At 47.0% G+C, this 18651-nt stretch overlaps 2 protein-coding genes across 5 annotated transcripts in view; both read left to right on the top strand.

Moving 5' to 3' along the window:
* The first annotated feature begins 2 nt into the window (after window positions 1–2).
* On the top strand, window positions 3–12128 carry HDAC3 (histone deacetylase 3). 4 transcript variants are annotated; one of them, XM_060143833.1, is made up of 15 exons: window positions 3–198; window positions 306–388; window positions 1723–1865; window positions 4039–4120; window positions 4252–4308; window positions 4639–4751; window positions 4849–5006; window positions 5515–5595; window positions 6022–6095; window positions 6251–6315; window positions 7533–7622; window positions 7748–7806; window positions 8065–8144; window positions 8456–8613; window positions 11480–12128. In XM_060143833.1, the coding sequence occupies exons 1-15, from the start codon at window positions 144–146 to the stop codon at window positions 11547–11549; spliced, it is 1368 nt and encodes a 455-aa protein (XP_059999816.1). In that variant the 5' UTR covers window positions 3–143; the 3' UTR covers window positions 11550–12128. The 4 variants fall into 4 exon arrangements, with proteins under 4 accessions (XP_059999816.1, XP_059999819.1, XP_059999817.1 ...); XM_060143834.1 differs by having other exon boundaries at window positions 45–198; window positions 4873–5006; XM_060143835.1 differs by lacking the exon at window positions 4639–4751 and adding an exon at window positions 4428–4483 and having other exon boundaries at window positions 45–198; window positions 4873–5006.
* Window positions 12129–13975: 1847 nt separating this feature from the next.
* LOC132518403 (protein diaphanous homolog 1-like) overlaps window positions 13976–18651 on the top strand; it is a 43369-nt gene continuing 38693 nt past the window's right edge. Inside the window, exon 1 of the mRNA XM_060146368.1 lies at window positions 13976–14178. Within this exon, the coding sequence (XP_060002351.1) occupies window positions 14062–14178 (117 nt within the window). The 5' untranslated portion in view covers window positions 13976–14061. The remainder of the gene's footprint in view (window positions 14179–18651) is intronic.

The raw sequence follows: 18651 nt of genomic DNA, 5'->3' as shown, positions 1-18651 counted from the left end.
GCCTGGGCGTGGTCTAAGGGAGGCCGGCTTGGGTCTCCCAGTTCCGCAGAGGCAGGCTGCGTGCTTACGCAGCACGCAGGACCGGGGGTGGGGCAGGCGGCCAGGCTGGCGGCGGAGGCGCTGGGCCTGGTCCCGCCGGCACCATGGCCAAGACTGTGGCCTATTTCTACGACCCCGACGTGGGCAACTTCCACTACGGTGAGGGAACAAGGTTGTAGGCGAGGGATTTCGGGACGCGGAGGTTTCGAGGTCGGGGCTACAACTCCAGGAATGCGTACTGACGAACTCTCTTCTCTCACCCCCAGGGGCTGGTCACCCTATGAAGCCCCATCGCTTGGCATTGACCCATAGTCTGGTCCTGCACTACGGTCTCTATAAGAAGATGATCGTGAGTCTCGCGGCTTCTGCTGGGGATTGAGGTTGGGGAGGAGCTGCGGCCCTAGGGATGGGTAGGCTGCACTGAATGCGCCAAGAGCGACCCACCCACCCCTAGAGTGTGTGTGTGGGGGTAGAAGGAACCAGGAGCACCCCCATATGCAGAGTGTTGGTGGGTGCATCCACTGACTTAATGAGAGATACTTTTTCACCTTAGGTCGGCCACCTTTTGACCTCAAGTGGACCAACTCTTGGCCTAGGGTTAGGGTGGAGTGGGGCTGGTTTGAAGACACAAAATTTTTCCCTCCTCAGCATCTTAGGGCAGTTCTGTGGCCTCAAAGAAGAGAAGGTGGCTGGATCACTGTATCTGGATGTGAGGTTTACCCTCATTCCCATACCTTCTCTGCCACCTCTCTCCACCTCCAAGCTAGAGCTCCAGGGAGGACTTTGCAGCCCTCTGTGTAAATGTGTATGTGTGTGTAGGACAGAAGGAGATGTCCTGGGTATTCCCTTTTCAACCTAGAATACCACCCGCCCCCCCCCCCCACACACACATAGTTATACTTAATTACTACCTATCCCTCCATCTCCTGGATATACACATGCTGTCTGTTCCTGGCCTGGCATTTATAGCAGTGATATGTGATTATAACATATTGCTCGGCCCTGATGCATTGCAAGGGGAATTAGTCAACAGTATGAATGAGTGTCCACTGCTTGTGCTGAGGCACAGACAAGTTAATTGGTCGTAGAAAAGACTGAGGTGATGTTAGTGCATGAATCCCTGACTCTCTTGAAATTGTTTGCCAGTATGTGCCTTTGAGCATTTTCTGGGGAGAGAAAAACTTTTTGCTCTTGTCCAATTTCTAAAGAAATGTGTGAACCACTCAAAAGATAATAAATCTCTGGCTTATTAGCACCTGGGCATCTTGGGTTTTAATTAGAAGGTTGTCATGTGTCCCATATTATTTGATTCCAAAATTAAGAAGAACTCAGAGGAGAGAGTGGACAGAATCAGAGCCCAGGGGAGAGGAGTATGAAGAGAATCAGGAATAGGAGATCCAAGGAACAGGGCAGGTGGAAGGGGGTTAAGGTTTGAGAAGGTAGGAAAGGTGGGATGGAAAAGGCAAGCCCAGTGGTCTTTAGGGGGCTTGATCATAATAAACCACCAAGCTAATCAGAGTCTCTCTTCACTGACATTTGTCTCATAGAATAACAAGGATTGGGGGGCGAGGGGACTGCTGTGTGTAGTTTTGGACAGTCCCCAAGTCTGGGCTCAGTGTGGGCAGTCTCAGCCCAGTGAGTGGGACTGACCCTGCCTGGGTTCACCTTGTGTTTCCATCCGAGGTCTTCAAGCCATACCAGGCCTCCCAGCATGACATGTGCCGCTTCCACTCTGAGGACTACATCGACTTCCTGCAGAGAGTCAGCCCCACCAATATGCAAGGCTTCACCAAGAGCCTTAATGCCTTCAACGTGGGCGATGACTGGTGAGGGGAGGACTGGGACCTTTGATGCCAGACACCTTGTTGCCAGGCATTTCAGTGAGAGCACTTGAGTGAGGTCTTGTGGCAGCAGTGGGAAGATATGATGGAGGGGGGATACTTGTCAATGAATCATCATTTACTCGTTTATTCAACAAATATTTATTGGTCATTGGCTCTAGGCCAGGCCCTGCGCTAAATGCTAGGGACGCAATGATCAACAACAACAAAACAATTTTAATATTGCACTTGTGCTAAGGCCTGTGAAGGAGACGTATATGACAGACTATGAGAGTGTATACATGGGAGAATTCTGTAGCCTGGGCAGGGGCTGGTCAGTGGAGGCTTCCTAGAGGAAATAATAAAGATTGAGCTGAGATCTAAAGAAAGTAGGAGGTAGTTAGAGGAAAGGTAGTTGGGAGGATGGAGGGTGAGGGGAAGAATGTCTTGGGCAGTAGGGACAACATGTGCTAAGGGTCTGTGGTAGGACAGAGTGAGACTTATTTGAGGAACAGAAAAAAGGCCACCCACACAATCTGAGAGTGATCTGAATCGAGGCTAAAGAGATAGGTAGGGCCTTTGAAAAGTAAACAGCCCTATTATGAATTGGGGTTTTGAACCTCTTGAGTAGGGGGAAGTCATCAAAGGGTTTTAAAAAGCAAGAGAGTGATTAGACACTACCACATTTACATTGAACTCATATCATAAGAAGTAGACTCAGAGTTAGGCCCTGTGGGAAGAAGGTGGACAACAAAGATAAGCCATGATCCTTGCTTCCATTCTAGTCTACATCCACAAAAATATAGTGACCACAACAGCTGCCATCTGCACAATTCATTTCTAAACTTTTTGTTAGGGAAAATTTCAAACATTTCTGAAAGTACGGTGAACCCGCACGTATCTATCACTGAGCTACAACACTTAGAGCAAATGGCTAATCTTACTTCGTCTATATCCTCCCATGTTAGATTATTCTAAAGCAAATTCCAGATGTCACACCCTTTTATCCATAAATACTTTACTATATATCTCCAAATAATACTCTTTAAAAAAAAGTGAACAATATCATCACACCTGAAAAATTAACAGTAATTCCTTCATATCATCAAATATGCAATCAGTACTTAAATTTCTCCAGTCGTCTCAAATTTTTTCCTTTTTGCAGTTAAATTACTTTAATTAAGATTTAAACAAGGTCCACATATTATATTTGGTTGCTACGTCTCTTAAGACTTTTAACCTATAATGTTTCCTTCTCTCCTTTGAATTTATTTTTTGAAGAAACGTGGTTGTTGATCCTATAGTTTCCTACAACAGCTACAGTTTATTGAGTACTTATTCTGCTGTGCCAAGGATTACTGGTATATCCACCTAATTCTCACACCACCCGTGAGATGTACTAGTCCTTTTCCTGATGGTAGGCATAAGTACATAAACTGAAATTTGAGGAGATTTTGGTAACTTAACCTGAGTCACATAACTGGTCAGTGGAGGTGGCAGGATTCAGATCCAGAGCCTAGGTTTTTAAACACTACATTAATCCGTTTCCCTGAAAGATCCTACCAACAGAAGCAGCCTGGGCTGGAGGATAGAGGCCAACTCCTCAGGCTGGCCCTGAGCACCTTCCCAATCTTATCCCCACACCCCTGCTGCACAGGGTATCTTCCTGGAGTGCCCTTTGTTCCCCATTCAGCCTCACCAAGGCCTTCTCAGCCTTCACACCACCATGAAGCTTCATGCCATGGAGCCTTTCTTGAGCACACCAGTCGCAGTGGTCTGTCCTGCACACGCTGCCCTGCCCATTGGATTTTTCAGTTACATGCTGTCTTGGGAGGTTTTTGTTTTTTGTGTTATTGCTGCTGCTATTTCTGAGTTCACTTTATAGATCTGGGAATGCAGAGTCAGCCCTCAGGCCACAGCTGGGGCCGTAAATGCTCTTTGTGCAGCTAGGGAATACTACCACTGGGCTTCCCTACTTCCCATCCAGTGCCTCGCACAAGGCTCGGTACATGGTTTGGTCTAAAATATTTGTCAAATAAATTTGCAGATAACCCAGGTATGTAGGAGGGGCAGGGGGGTTATTGAAGCATGGAGATCAGAGGGCTTTGGGGTAGGGAGAGAGGTGTAGGAAGGGAGTGGACAAAGGTAAAAGGGCTCCAACTTGCTCTTCTTCCTGCAGCCCAGTGTTTCCCGGGCTCTTTGAGTTCTGCTCCCGTTACACAGGTGCATCTCTGCAAGGAGCAACCCAGCTGAACAACAAGGTGACCATAGCCCCGAGTCCTATTTCCCCCTTCCTGTGGGTCCCTGAATCCAAGGCCTTAACCCTGATCCTGAGCTCCCAGCTTTGGCGGTGGGCAGGAGAAGGACTGTGAGTTGGGTGTTTGTCTTTCAGATCTGTGATATTGCCATTAACTGGGCTGGTGGTCTGCACCATGCCAAGAAGTTTGAGGTGAGTGAGGAGGAGATAGGGGAGACAACAGCTACTGTAGGGTAGGAGGTCAGGATGACACTAGGGGGCAGCTGGGTGGAGGAGTCGTTCCTCTCTGTAAGACCACTCTCTTACCATAGGCTTCTGGCTTCTGCTATGTCAATGACATTGTGATTGGCATCCTGGAGCTGCTCAAGTAAGTAGCCTGGGAGGAGATGGCGGGACTTAAGAGGCTCTTGGCTGAGGAGGTCTGAGACTGCCCTGGCCCTGACCCTGACCTCCACCCCACACTAGCTTTTCCCAAGTTCTTGATGCTTTTCTCAGGCTGCCTCTTCCTGTGCTCTGCTGCAGATTCCCCGCTGCCTGCTCACATTTCAGCCTTCTCTGCACATCCCTCTCCTGTCCCTGCCTCCAGGCTGGAGCCCCAGGGTTGCCCTTAGGGAACTGGTGGTATTAGGTTTCAGGTGACTTGGGCCAATGTAGACTCTTCATAATTCCAGACCTTGTGTTTGGGAGGAGCGGGTTGGGGGGTTTTCCTCCTGGGGTTCACCTCTGCCTCAGACCCCGGCTTTGCCCTCACCCCAGGTACCACCCTCGGGTGCTCTACATTGATATTGACATCCACCACGGTGACGGAGTTCAGGAAGCCTTCTACCTCACGGACCGGGTCATGACAGTGTCCTTCCACAAATACGGAAACTACTTCTTCCCTGGCACAGGTATGGGAATAGGAACGTCTGTCCCCTTCGTACTCTTCAGCTCTTACCATGACTTTCTCCTCCTCAGCCTCAGGTCTCAGCTCAGATGGCCCCCTCCTTGGAGAAGGCTTTCCTGATCACCCCGTTACTCTGTCACATCACTCTGCTTAGTTTTTTCAGAGCACTCACTGCTGTTTGAATTTATTGCGGTGTTTTGTTTTGTTTACTGCCTCCCCCCTTATCATGCCTACCTCCCAAGAACATAAGCTTGGTGGGATTTCAATCATTTCGTTAGTTCTCTTTACTGCTGTATCCCCAGTGCCTCGCTCCCAGCTTGGCTCATGGTAGGCCCTCCAAAAGTATCTGTTGAATGAATGCAAGCTGCAGGGGACTTAGTGGTTCGAGGGAGTGAGTGGCGGGCGCACATAGATGGAGTGAGAGGCCCTCGGAGTACAGTTGGGGTTGAAGCGGCTGGGTTGTAGATACCTCCCGGGTACCGCTGCCACTCCCACCCCCCACTTCCCTACAGGTGACATGTATGAAGTTGGAGCAGAGAGTGGCCGCTACTACTGCCTCAATGTGCCCCTGCGGGATGGCATTGATGACCAGAGTATGTACTGAAGTCTTCTCCCCGCTCACTAGGCTCCTGCTCTCTCTCCTTGAGTTAACTTCTTCTGCCTGATGTTGTCTACTGTTGGGCCAGGTGTCCTTAAGGATGAATGGCCTTCAGAGGGACCGTGAATTCCCCGGAAATTGTATGCAACATATTGTATGTGCATTTTTCTGGGAAAAGGGTCATTAGCTTCCATCAGTCACTCCAGAAGTTCATCAGACCCCACCTAGAAGTTCAGAACCAGTGGTTGCCCCTTTGGGTTTCCCCATTCCTGGGGCAACATCTAGAAGCGTATACTTTGGCTTTTGGTAACTTCTGCCACGCGTTCCTGGGCTCCACGCTCTCTGAACCCCCTTTTTCCTTTTGTTCCCTGTCTCCCCATCCCCTTGGGGTGCCAGGTGCCCATCTTTGGCCCTCTCCCAGGTTACAAGCACCTTTTCCAGCCAGTTATCAACCAGGTGGTGGACTTCTACCAACCCACGTGCATTGTGCTCCAGGTAATACTGTCAGTGCCTCCTCAGGCACTGGGCTTGAGGGAAGAGAGCAGGAAAGAGGAGAGTCCCTAGGCTGGTGGGGGAAGGGAAGTGAAGGACATCTGTGACATTCTGAGTAGTTATCTCACGGTAGCCACCTTGGGTTTTGGTTTTTGCAGTGTGGAGCTGACTCTCTGGGCTGTGATCGATTGGGCTGCTTCAACCTCAGCATTCGAGGACATGGGTGAGGCCTGCCCTCCTTCCACTCCCCCAGGTTTTCACATGGCCTTGGGCCTCAATACATGGAATGGGAGTAGTTGGGGAATGGACCTCACCTCCTTTTGTGACTCAAAAATAGCTACATGTTGTACTTTGAACCAGAAATGTCACCTTGAACAGTGTTCCCCAGTTGGTCATTCATTCACAGTAGGTTTTTGTTAAGCACCTATTATGTTCCAGGCATTGTACTAGGAGATGGGGATGCAGTGGGAAAACTCCCATGGAGTTTACAGTTTAGCCTAGGAAACAGACAAAAAATAAGTAAGCAAACAAGACAGGTAGATAGTTATAAATTCTGTGAAGGAAAAAGATAGAAAGCTAAGACACAGGATAACAATGGAGAACCTACTTTAGATAGCACGATTTGGGAAGAATTTCCCAAAATTCTGAGCTGAGACCTGGAGGCTAAAAGGAGCGAGCCATAAAAGGAGCAGAGGGAGGTCTATCCCAAGCAGTGAGAAGGACCCATGCAGAGGCTCTGAGACAGGGCAGAGCTGGTATAGTGGAGGAGATGAAGTAAAACCAACAAGGTAGGGACAGGGAGAGCAGGCTGCAGGTGGTTTGAGGTGAGATCTGAGAAGTCGGCAGTGGTGGGGTTGTGCAGAGCCTTTAGACCCTGGTAAGGAGTCTGGATTATATTTCAGATGTGATGGGAAACTTTAGACAGGTTTTAAACAGGGAAGTGATATGATCCGGCTTATATTTTAAAGTGACTGCTCTGAGTGCTGAATGGAGAAAGGTTTGGGGTGGCGGGGGGGCGGTACACAGGAGTGGAAGTGGGAAGACCAGTTAGGAAGCTATTGGTATTGTGTAGGCAGGATGCCAAGTTGGAGGAGGTGGTTGATGGAGAGAAGCAGATGATTTGAGTTATATTTTGGTGGCTGAACTGACAGCACTTGCTGGTGCCTTGGTGAGAACAGTTGATTAACAGGTCGGGTGCCAGGGTGGGTGCTGAGCAGGACAGAGGTAGGAGTGCGCCCTATTTTAAAGTTTTTATTGAGACACAACATGTGGATAATACAGTGCGCAAATCTCAGGGATATAACTTAGTGATTTTCACTGCCTAGATCAAGATAGAGAACATTTCTAGTTTCCTTGTGCACCTTTCCAGGCAATATCTAGAAGCATATACTTTGGCTTTTGGTCACTTCTGCCACCTGTTCCTCTGGTTCCTTTTAACAGGGAGTGCGTTGAATATGTCAAGAGCTTCAATATCCCTCTGCTGGTGCTAGGTGGTGGTGGCTATACTGTCCGGAATGTTGCCCGCTGTTGGTGAGCACGCCCCCGTTTTTCCTCCTCCCCCTTGTCCAGTGTGAGCTAGGGGCTCCCTGAGAGATGGCCAGGTGGGCCCTTCAGCCCACTTGTTCAGCCCGCCCCCCTCTGCTGGTTTGTTTCAGGACGTATGAGACATCGCTGCTAGTAGAAGAGGCCATTAGTGAGGAGCTTCCCTACAGTGGTAAGGACCACCCCATGATGCCCCCAGAACAGGAAGGCCATTTTCACAAGACCCCAAAATGGCCTGGTTTGAAAGCAGGTGGAAAGTTTGACTTTCTCAGAGCTCTGCAGACTAAACCCCTGGACCCAGGTCAGGGAAAAGGTTGGGCAGCTATTACGTAGGGGTTTCAGATGGAAAGGAAAGGGAGTGGCAAGTCTTGGGACCTGCCTGCCTCTATCTGAGCCATAACGTCTCCTCCTAATCTCCTTTTCCCCCAAGAATACTTTGAGTACTTTGCCCCGGACTTCACGCTCCATCCAGACGTCAGCACCCGCATCGAGAATCAGAACTCACGCCAGGTCAGCAGCTCGGAGAAGCTGAGCACCAGGGCCGGGGAGCCCAGGAGAGGTCCAGGATGTGGGAAGTCAGAGAAACCAGGGAAGAAAAGAAGTTCTCAGCCATCACTGTCACTGTTCTCAGCTAGGAGGCAGCCCAGGTTAAGGCAGAAGCAGTCAGGGTTGGGAGGAGGGACAGTTAACAGCTGGGAGACTCAAACTAAGATGCGAGGTGGGATTGAAACTAGGACAGTAGGGGCAAAAGGCAGTTAGAAGCATAGATGCCCTGGGAATCACTGGGAGCTGCTCACTGTCTATTCCTCATCCCCAACCAGTATCTGGACCAGATCCGCCAGACAATCTTTGAAAACCTGAAGATGCTGAACCATGCACCTAGTGTCCAGATTCACGATGTGCCGGCAGACCTCCTAACCTATGACAGGACTGATGAGGCTGACGCAGAGGAGAGGGGTCCTGAGGAGAACTACAGCAGGTCTGGGGCAGGGACTTGAGAGCAAGGGATTCCCACAAGCTTTTTGGGGAGGTTAAGAGGGAAAAAGTACATTAGAGGGCATTAGCCTAATTGTCCTTGGCTTACCTCCTTTGGTATGTGGCAATCCCACACTTTTCTGCCCTGCTTCTAATGACGTAAGTAACATATGTTTGTTGTAAAAATTTTAAACAGCACCAAAATATGTTCAGTTTGCTTTTACACGATCCCAGACCCGTTTCACAAAGTATCCAATGTTAATAGTTTGACTTCTATCTTTTCAGATTTTTTCTGTAGATTACAACTGTACTATTTAACATTCACATATAAACACAAGGGCACACATACACTCATTTTCAGAGTTGTGCAGTCTTTTTTTTTTTAATACAAATTGGATTACTCTATACATGTTCTACAATTTCCAACTTTTTTTTAACATAACAGTGTATCTTTTCATGCCAATATATATAAAAATCTGCTTCATTATTTTATTAGCTCCATTGTGTGGATGTAGCATAATTTAACCAAGTGCCATTGACAGGCATTTACATTATTTCCCATTTTATCCATATTACAAAGAGTATGGAAGTGAATCCCCGTCCATATACATCTTTGCATGCTTGTTTGAGTGGGTGAGATTCCTGGAATTGTTGTTGCTAGGTCAAAGGCTGTGTGCACTAAAATTTTTTTATTTGTTGCCAAATTGCCTTCCATAAAGTCTGTAACAGTTTATATTCTTGGCAGCATTTTACTCACTCCTTCCAGATTCTAAGCTGGACAGGTCACTGCCCATGTACTGCTCTTGAAAGGCCCTTAGATTTCTTTCCTCTGTTAATTTTCTCAGTTGTATTATGTATGTGTGTGTGTTTTTATGTCTTTACCTTTCTGAGATACATATTAAAATATTTACAGATGCACTGAATAGGGGAAAAAAAAAGACTAGAATAGACTTTTTAAAAAACTCCAAACCAGACTTTTCTGAAAAATGAAGGGAAAAAACAGCAGAACCCAGAAGTGCAGAAACAGATGCACTTAATAGAGAACAGATTTCCTTACGTGACTGGGGGATAACCACAGCTGGTCGCTTGTAGGACACCTGGTCCTGCTCCCATGCACTGTTAGATGTTTGATCTGGCTCTGCTGCGGAGTCTGATGGGCTTCTCAGTCCCTTCCAGAATCTTCTGTCTTTCTTAGAGTTCAGGCTTTCAGATCTCTCCTCTGGACCTGGGCTCTACTGCTTAGACCCTTGGGACCACTCCAACCCTTCTTCTCCATGAGTAACCCCTTATTTTCTCTCTTGGTTGAGGAAGTATCTGAACATCTGGCCTCAGGGATCCTTTTTGACCCCTCATCTCCTTCTCAACTTCTCCAGGTCTCTGGGGCTTGACTTTTAGAAATTGATTTTCTTAAAAATCTGTTTTTAAGTTCTTCCTTTTGGCAAAGTTTGTTTTATTTTTATCTGTAGTTCCAGGCTGGTATCTGGGCCTAGTTTCTGCATTATACAGCCTGCTCTCAAGAGCCAGCAGAAAAGCCTCAGGCCTCTTCCTGTCCTAAGCCCTACCATCAGACCACCCACTGAACTCCTTTTCTTTGATGCCTATAGCTCCAGCTTGCATATCATTTGCAGAGTAGTAATAAGTTTTACCACTTTTTGTGGGTTTGCTAAGCAGCAGACTGTTACTGAGTGCTTTATATTAAAACATACATGATACAATGTCATCCTGTCATCAGTCTCTTGCCATCAGACAACCCTAAGAGGCGCTATTCTTAAATTACCAGAAGAGGAATCTAAGGCTCAGAGAGGCTAAATAACTTTCTGAAAGTCCCACAGCTAGCTAAATATCAGGGCTGAGATTCAAACTCGAGTCTCTGACTCCTCACCTTTAACCCTTGTGCACTTAGAGGTAACTGAGACATTGCTTTCCAGGCAGAGGGGCCTTTCCTGACTTTGTTCCCTGGCTTCTCTTTGATGACTTTCTTCCTTCTTTCTCAGTTATCAGCCGTGGGCAGGATAATTCAGTTATACATATTCTCCCAGAGAATAGTTTTCCAAAAAGAAAGAGAGCAGTATTGAGTGCTTACGGGATCTTGTGTTGCTTTCACATCCCTTTGCTCACTACAGGTTTATAGTATATCACTCGTCTGCTAAAAATGCTCCTTTCCATTGCACTTAGAAGAAAATCCAAATTTCTGACGGTGGCTTTAAGAGGCCCTGCATGCTTTAAAGGCCCTTACCTATGTCCCTGGTCTCATCTCTAATGACCATCGTCTGTGCACACTTCCCCTAGCCATCTTGACCTCCTTTTCTCACTGGAATACATCAGTCTCCGTCCACCTTATAACTTCTGTACTTGGTTTTCTTGCAGCTTGGAATGGTCTTCCTGATGTCTTTGCCTGTCCAGCTTCTTCTCAGACTTCAGGTCTTACCTTGTTAGAACAGCCTCTCCTGATAATCCTATCTGAAATTTTACCTGTTTCCTCCCATCACGCTCAGTCACATCCCTTTATTTCATTTTATTCGTAGTGCGTTCCACCATCTGAAATTACCATATTTATGTTTTTACTTTGTTAGTTATTGTCAGTCTCATTTATTCGGTGAGTTTTTTGAGGATAGGCAGAAATTTTGTCTGATTGATTCTCTACTGCTAAGGCTTATGACAGTGTCTGGCACAGAGCAGTCTGTCAGTAAATGTTTATTGACTATATGAATGCATGAATGAATAGCAGTCAGTCTCTACCAGCAGAAGGAGAGGAGTGGTTCCCTGACAATGGGGGCCTGAGAAATGGCTCCAGAGAGGGTACCTATGTGGGAGAAGATTGGAACTTGGAGAGTGGGAACCTGACCTCTCTCTCTTTCCTTACTTTGTAGGCCAGAGGCACCCAATGAATTCTATGATGGAGACCATGACAATGACAAGGAAAGCGACGTGGAGATTTAAGAGTGGCTGGGCTTGCTGTGTCCCCAGATATTCCTTTTTACCTCTTGGTTGGGTGGGAGGGAAAAGGTGTGGCTCTTCCACCCCTGGTCAGGTTACTCTCAGGGCTTTTACCAACGCTGGGGGAGGGTTTGGAGACCACATCTTGTTCTGGAACCAACTATCCCCTCTCTTCTCCCTCCCAAGGTCTGAGAATGGTACCTATTAGGGATTGGATGGGGACAAGGATAGCCATCTCTAGGACATCTTGGGCGGTGAGCCCTAGAGGCTAGTCCCAGCCCTTCTGGCTCACTTATTCCTTCCCTACTTCCCTGTAACCCAGAGGCTTTAGGGGTGAGGGGGTAGACAGGAGTAAGGTTGCCTTTGACTTCCTCCTGGGTTCTCCTAATGCAGGCCTTGTTTCCAGTGCAGGTGAAGAGTAAGGGATTTTAGGGGGCTCTGGCTCCCTAACACCTTAACCCAGATGATGGGAAGTGCAGCTTTGAGATCGGGGAGGGTGTGAAAATGTCCTGTTCTAACTTCTGGCTTTATGTCCATTTTACCACCCTTTTTATTCAATAAACCAAGTTGGTATTTTTTGTACCTTTTGCCTTTCTGGGAATATTCTTAATTCTTGCTAGCTGCCTGTGTATGAAGAGAGAGGAAATGGGGTGATGATGTATATAATAAAAATCATAGTTAACATTCATTCAGCACTCACCTTACATTAGGACCTGTATATATGTATTCTACATGGATTGTCTTACTCATATATAGGGAGTTAAGAGAGCATATTAGTTAAGAGTTAGACAAACCTGAGCAGATTACTAGCTTAAGAGAGGGAGTAGAAGATGACTTCAGGTTTTTGAACCTGGGTGTTGGGATTGGTGATGCTAGTTGGTGAGGATACACTGAGATAAAATGGTGACTGACATAAGCAGTTGCTCCTTATCTTCATTGTCTATGTGAAGAATGATGCTAGATATTGTAGTAGCCACAAACATGGACTCTTCCCCAGTAGGGAGTAAGATAAATGCTATAGTAGATGTAGACAGTGGTACAAGAAAGAAGAGTAATACCTGGATCACTCCTTGCATGCTCTGATCCTGTCGTTTCTCAACACTAGCATAGAAAGTAAGTAGCTTTTGAACTGTTTGGGACAAATTGATTTCGAAGTGTGGGCTGGACAACTCTGCAACTGTCCATCAGGCAATTAGAAAGTGGAAGGTAAGAGATGAAGGTCAGATTTAGGAGCCAGCCAGCTTGGCAGAGTCTTTGTAAAATAACAGACCCTAGACTGAGCACTGGGCTCCCTAATGAATGAGTCACTGACTGCCCTCCAGGAACATGCAGTTGAAATCTTTTGCCAGTCGTGGGAAAGATAAGTCCAGACTTTGAGGACTTACTGGGTACCACAGGCTTTTCACACAAGGGACAGATGTAGCTATTCTTGAGAATAGATGAAATCACTGAGGGAGGAATCAAGCTAGTAGAGCAAAGAACATACTTTTGGAGAATGCCTGTTTTTTTCACTCAGGTTTGGTTTATGTCAGTAGGGAATCCTGGTTAAATATAGGGCTTGGCCGTCAGACCAACCTGGTTTTAAGTTTTTTGTCACTTCATTATGTGTCCCTGGGCAAGTCACTTCAATTGTCGATGTCCAAATTTCCTATCTTTAAAATGGTGAGACTAGTGGAATCTATCACATGGCATTGTGGGGATTCAGTGAGAAAATAGGTGTAGAGTGTTTTTGCATAGAGTCTGGCATAGAACAAGTGTATGGTAAATGGTTAGCTATTATTAAGCTTCAGGCACACTGCAGCAATAACTAGTTTTTCCAGATTAGAAACATGGAAAGTAGTAGACCTTGGATTTAGAACTAGGTAATCTAACTCCAGAGCTAGTCGACTTCAGTCTAGCACTGGCCCTGGACCAAGCTCTGTTCTTGGTACATAGCTTTCAATAAATGGTAGCTATCACTTTATTTTTTCATGTGCTCCATGGGTATTGAACACATAAAAACTATATTATCCTGGAAAGCCCGGCACTAAATTTTCTGCAAAGATAACAGTCTCTCTTATGCGATTTTTGGTTCAGATAATAATATCCTGGTCTGGAGTGTGAGAGGGTCCAGGCTTTACAGCCACGTGGGCACTGCGTGGGAGCAGGGCGGCCTGCGCCGCTCCAGCCGCCAGGTGGCGCTGCCTGGGAGAGTTGCACCGCCCACTCACCATCACCCCCCCAACGTGGGTCCGAATGGTTAGGCCCGCCAGGCAGGTAGTGCGCTTCCGCGGCTTTCCTCCACCCCCCCTCCCTTACCCCGTTGGTAGGGGCTGCGTGTCCGGGCGGAAGTGGGGCAGGCGGGCGGGAGCGAGGCGTCGCGGTTGTATATTCATGAGGCGCGCGCAGCCCGGCATGCTAATGAGGCGGGGCGCGGCGGCTGGCTGAAGAGCTGCTGGGCGGCGGCGGCGGCGGGCTTGGAGCTGCCGGGCGGGAGCGGCGTAGGCGCGGGGTCACTAGCAGCGCGAACCTGGACATGGAGCCGCCCGGCGGGGGCCCGGGGCCCGGTCGCGGGACCCGGGACAAGAAGAAGGGCCGGAGCCCGGACGAGCTGCCTTCGGCGGGCGGCGACGGCGGCAAATCCAAGAAATTTGTGAGTGTCCCTCCCACCCGGTTCCCTCAGCCTGGCCCCGTAACCGCCCTCCGGACCCCGGAGACCTCCGCAGCTGGCCCCAGGGGTGCACGCCAGTCTCTGGGGAGCCGACCCCGCGCTTCCCTTCCTCATTTTGCTCGGTCCTGGGCTCCAAAGCCCAACCTCCGACTGCTCCGGGACCTCCCGGAGCCCCGGAGTCCCAACTGGCTCTTGCCCCGGCAACCTCGGGGCTTCCTCATCCCCCAGCTCGCACGCTCTGCTCTTAGCCCCCGTAGCCCTGGCCGGTCTCGGCCCCATCTCTTCCCTCTCAGCCCCACTTCCTTTCTTCTTTCTCCGTTACCCGAACACGCCTTCTCTATCTCGATCCTGTGTGCTTTACGGGGTCCATTTTCTCTTATTACCCTTCCCCCTGTTTTTGGTATCCTCCTGTTTGCTTCTCCAAAGGTCACTTCCTTGCCCAAGATTGATCTCTTTCACCTGCTAACTTTCCTCCCGCCCAGTCTCCTCTCTGGGCCCTCAGCCCAGTGTCACCTGATAATCCTTCCCCCCAGGAATGTTACCTGACTTTGGCCCTGCCTTCCCTCCTCCCTTGGACGTTTGTCCTTGCGGCTGCAGGAATGGGTACCTGCCCAGTTACTCTGGTCATTGGGCATGACGGTAGTTGGCTTCCCAGTATTTCTTTATCCAGAGAACCTGTCCTTTTGCCCTGTTGCTTATCACTTAGCAAGGGGTTCGAACTTCTCTCATGAATATGCCCTTCTTAGGACGGTGATCACCCTCCCCCATGGGGAGGAAGTTAGACTAAAAGGCCAAGAAGTTTGTGAGTACCTAAGGGAATTGCCTTTTGTACGTTTCCCATGATAACTATCTCTTCAGCTCTTCTGCCACATCCTGTGCCCCAAGGCTACTGACAACCCTTTTCCAACCTGTAGAAGAGTCTGACTTTCATCAGGTGCCAATTCCAATCTGAAAGAATATTGATAATTCGTGTAACACTGTGGTATCTCATTACCTTTGCACACACTGCATCTTCTTTTTTACTCCTCTCTCCAGGGAGTTGTTTGCTTTTTACTGTAGAAGCTTTGAAAGATAGGGGGCGCTGTCCAAGAGAGGGAGTTTTGGATCTTAATAACCGTTTGCTAGTCGTAACTGTAATGTAGTCTTCTCTCCCACGTAATTACTCTGCCACCCCAGTATCTTTTTCTACTAACCAAAAGGTTTCTAACTTTTTCCTCTTTCTTTCTCTTTTCTCTTATCCCCACCCCTTAGCGTTCGGACCCAACTCCACAAGTCTGGGAAGAAAACTGAGAAAGTGATGAAAAAGGATAATGTTGCTTTGGGACCTAGAGGGTTGGAATGTGGAGAGCACTAAACAGAATTAAAATAGTGACTCATCTCTTCCTACCTATTTCTAGCAAGACAGGTGCTTCTGGATGTCCTTTCCTGTGACTGTAGGCTGGCAGTCACTGCCTGTGTTTTTATCTGGTGAACATCTTTTTTCCCCCAGAAATGTAGGTTTAATAGTAGTGACAGTTTTCCCCCTATGGTGACCAAAGCAATATTTCCCTGTGTTTCTTTAGGATAAGCATGAACTTCTAGTTAGGGAGCTTTCCTTCTAAGCCTTAAGTTTTAAGGCCCATATTTCTTCTATTTATGTATCATTTTGTTTTGCTTTTGTTTCCATGGTTACCCTTTGACCTTTCTCACCCAAATTCCAGCAGTTTTTGCTGATCTATAGTGACCTCTGTGACTTGTAAATGTTTTTCAGGTTCTAAATGGAATTTTACATGTGCTTTTGTTTTATCTAACACTTACGTGTTTCACAGATTTGTAAATTCTACTAAGTGTGTGGGGCTGAAAGGTGAGATACCTGAGGAAATTCAACTTCTTTTCACCTGTTTTTTGGCATGTCCGTGGAGTCTTGTGTATGCTGAGTGCATTAGGCTCAGAGTCGTTGGTATTTGCTTTAGAGAGGGTACAGCTGAACCAAGTTCTCTTTTTCTTTCTGAGGTGTTGGTCTTAACTCTTAATCTGCTGAATTTTAAAAAAATATGTAGCACACACAGGTAGTGAGGAGAATTGCATTCCTGGCTAGGAATTGGAAAGTTTCCAGGAAAGTAGAGCTGCTTAACCCCTTTATTGCCAACTATACCATACCTCAAGGCTTCAGGATATTCTGTCTTTCTCATTGCTCTTTATATAAGAACTCTGTGGAAATGAGAGCCTAGGAGGAGCATTGCAATCCACCTCTCTTTGTGTCTGTGTATGTATATGGCGGTGGGTAGAGTGGGCGAGATTGCTGGTTTGCTTTTGTTACCCATGGTGTAGTTTTCTTGAACTACAGGCTAAAAGTGAACTCAAAGCTGTTTCGCCTGCTCCACCTTTTCTACAGTGTGTGTCCTCGGGAGCTACATTAAGAATACATTTTATAAAACTGCACTGGTTTGGACCTAGTGTGCCTGAAGGTATTTGTTTGCACCTGAGGGGTTACTAATCCCTTTAGCTGCTACATACCTTTCCAAGCTGATGCAGGTTCTAATTACAGATCAACTGATGAGAACACAGAGCTCACAAATTGCCTAAGATCTGCTCTTTACCCTTAAAGGCATCTAGTGTGGAAAGGACACAAGGAGTCTAAGTTTAAACAGTGGTAGGGCTCATCTTTTTAAAACATGTGGTTGTTCGAGATGCTAATGTGTGTGGTGAAGCCAGGCTGTCTGGTGTTCCATTCCCCTTGGTTCTTCTTGAGTCTGTCGTCTCCTGGACCATGAGCTTATCCCCTTGTCCAGCATTATACCAGTTCCTTTTGGAAGCCCTTAAGATGAAGGGAAATAAAAATGCTAAATGAACAGAGTGTTTTCTGCCTTTTCAGCAGTAATGAATGTGGGTGTCAGAGAGACTGATTTCTGAAATATGTGTAAGGGGAGTAAGTATAACCAGGATGTTAGGAAGCTGCAGAGTATTCCTGCATTTTACAGACTCCATGTCTTCTCATACAATCGAGAACTGATCCATTTTAAGAAAGACTATCGCATCTTGATTCAACTAGGAGCCTAACTTCGTAAAACATGAATTTTAGTGTGGGATTAGAAATAATAGAAGATATGTAATTTTTAAAATCTTGTTTAGTTTTGGATACTAAAATTATGTATGTAAAATTATTGCTGTGTTGCAGTTTCATGCCCTTCTAAAAGCAAAGTGAGGGACTTCCCTGGTGGCGCAGTGGTTAAGAATCCGCCTCCCAATGCAGGGGACACGGGTTTGAGCCCTGGTCCGGTAAGATCCCACATGCCATGGAGCAACTAAGCCTGTGTGCCACAGCTACTGAGCCTGCACTCTAGAGCCTGTGAGCCACAACTACTGAGCCCGTGTGCCTAGAGCCTGTGAAGCCACCGCAATGAGAAGCCCTCGCACCACAATGAAGAGTAGCCCCCACTTGCTGTAAGTAGAGAAAGCCCGTGCGCAGCAACGAACACCCAACATAGCCAAAAATAAAAAATAAATACATTTATTTTTAAAATAAATAAATAAAAGCAAAGTGAGAGTGAAAGTATATTTAGTTGTAGACCCCTGTTCATCCAAAATGAAGGATGCCAGGCAGAATTTTTTTTTTTTTTTTAAAGATATTGGGGGTAGGAGTTTATTAGTTTATTTATTTTTGCTGTGTTGGGTCTTCGTTTCTGTGTGAGGGCTTTCTCTAGTTGTGGCAAGCGGAGGCCACTTCTAATCGCGGTGCGCGGGCCTCTCACTATCGCGGCCTCTCTTGTTGCGGAGCACAGGCTCCAGACGCGCAGGCTCAGTAGTTGTGGCTCATGGGCCCAGTTGCTCCGCAGCATGTGGGATCCTCCCAGACCAGGGTTCGAACCCATGTCCCCTGCATTAGCAGGCAGACTCTCAACCACTGCGCCAGCAGGGAAGCCCCGCCAGGCAGAATTTTAAACAAATATTAGGAAAAGTAGAGATTATGAAAGAAGTGGAGTTGTTCATGCAGATACCTGCTTTAATTTTGATCCAAAAGGTCGCTGAAAACCAAGGAGTATGCGTAGAACTTTGTATAAGTCATTTGTGTTTTTTGAAGTTGATAAACACAGGGATTACTTAGTTTGGAAAGAGGGAGGGGAGCCTACAGGAATGTTATTGAGAGTTTGAGATGACAGAATGATACCTTAAAAATTTGCCCTCTGCCTGCCTGGTCTTTAAAGAGACAGCACAAGGATCCACTGGATAATGTTACATTTACTTGTCTCAAAGGAAATCCTCCCTCACAGGAGGTGAAACTGAGGGAATGCCTCAATTAAAATCTCTGCCTTGAGAGAGTTGTTAAATGTTCGGATATTTTTATAAAAAGAGTTGAAATTTTTATGACCTGTAAATTGTTTATTTAAAAAGCTAAGAATATAGTAATAAGTGAGAAGTGATTTAACTTTGTTGATGGGCATATGGGTCAGAATAGACTAATTTTATTTCCTGTGT

The sequence above is a fragment of the Lagenorhynchus albirostris genome, chromosome 3, assembly GCF_949774975.1.
Source record: "Lagenorhynchus albirostris chromosome 3, mLagAlb1.1, whole genome shotgun sequence".
Classification (NCBI taxonomy): domain Eukaryota; kingdom Metazoa; phylum Chordata; class Mammalia; order Artiodactyla; family Delphinidae; genus Lagenorhynchus; species Lagenorhynchus albirostris.
The sequence above is the reverse complement of the archived record's forward strand: the minus strand, read 5'-3'. Positions and strand labels throughout refer to the sequence as shown.

What these genes read in the sequence shown, in the direction of transcription:
- HDAC3 (XM_060143833.1), top strand. Translation starts at nt 144, where the DNA reads ATGGCCAAGACTGTGGCCTATTTCTACGACCCCGACGTGGGCAACTTC. An exon ending in CTACTTCTTCCCTGGCACAG is followed by an intron (nt 5,007 to 5,514) that starts GTATGGGAATAG and finishes ACTTCCCTACAG; the next exon opens with GTGACATGTATGAAGTTGGA. An exon ending in GGATGGCATTGATGACCAGA is followed by an intron (nt 5,596 to 6,021) that starts GTATGTACTGAA and finishes GCCCTCTCCCAG; the next exon opens with GTTACAAGCACCTTTTCCAG.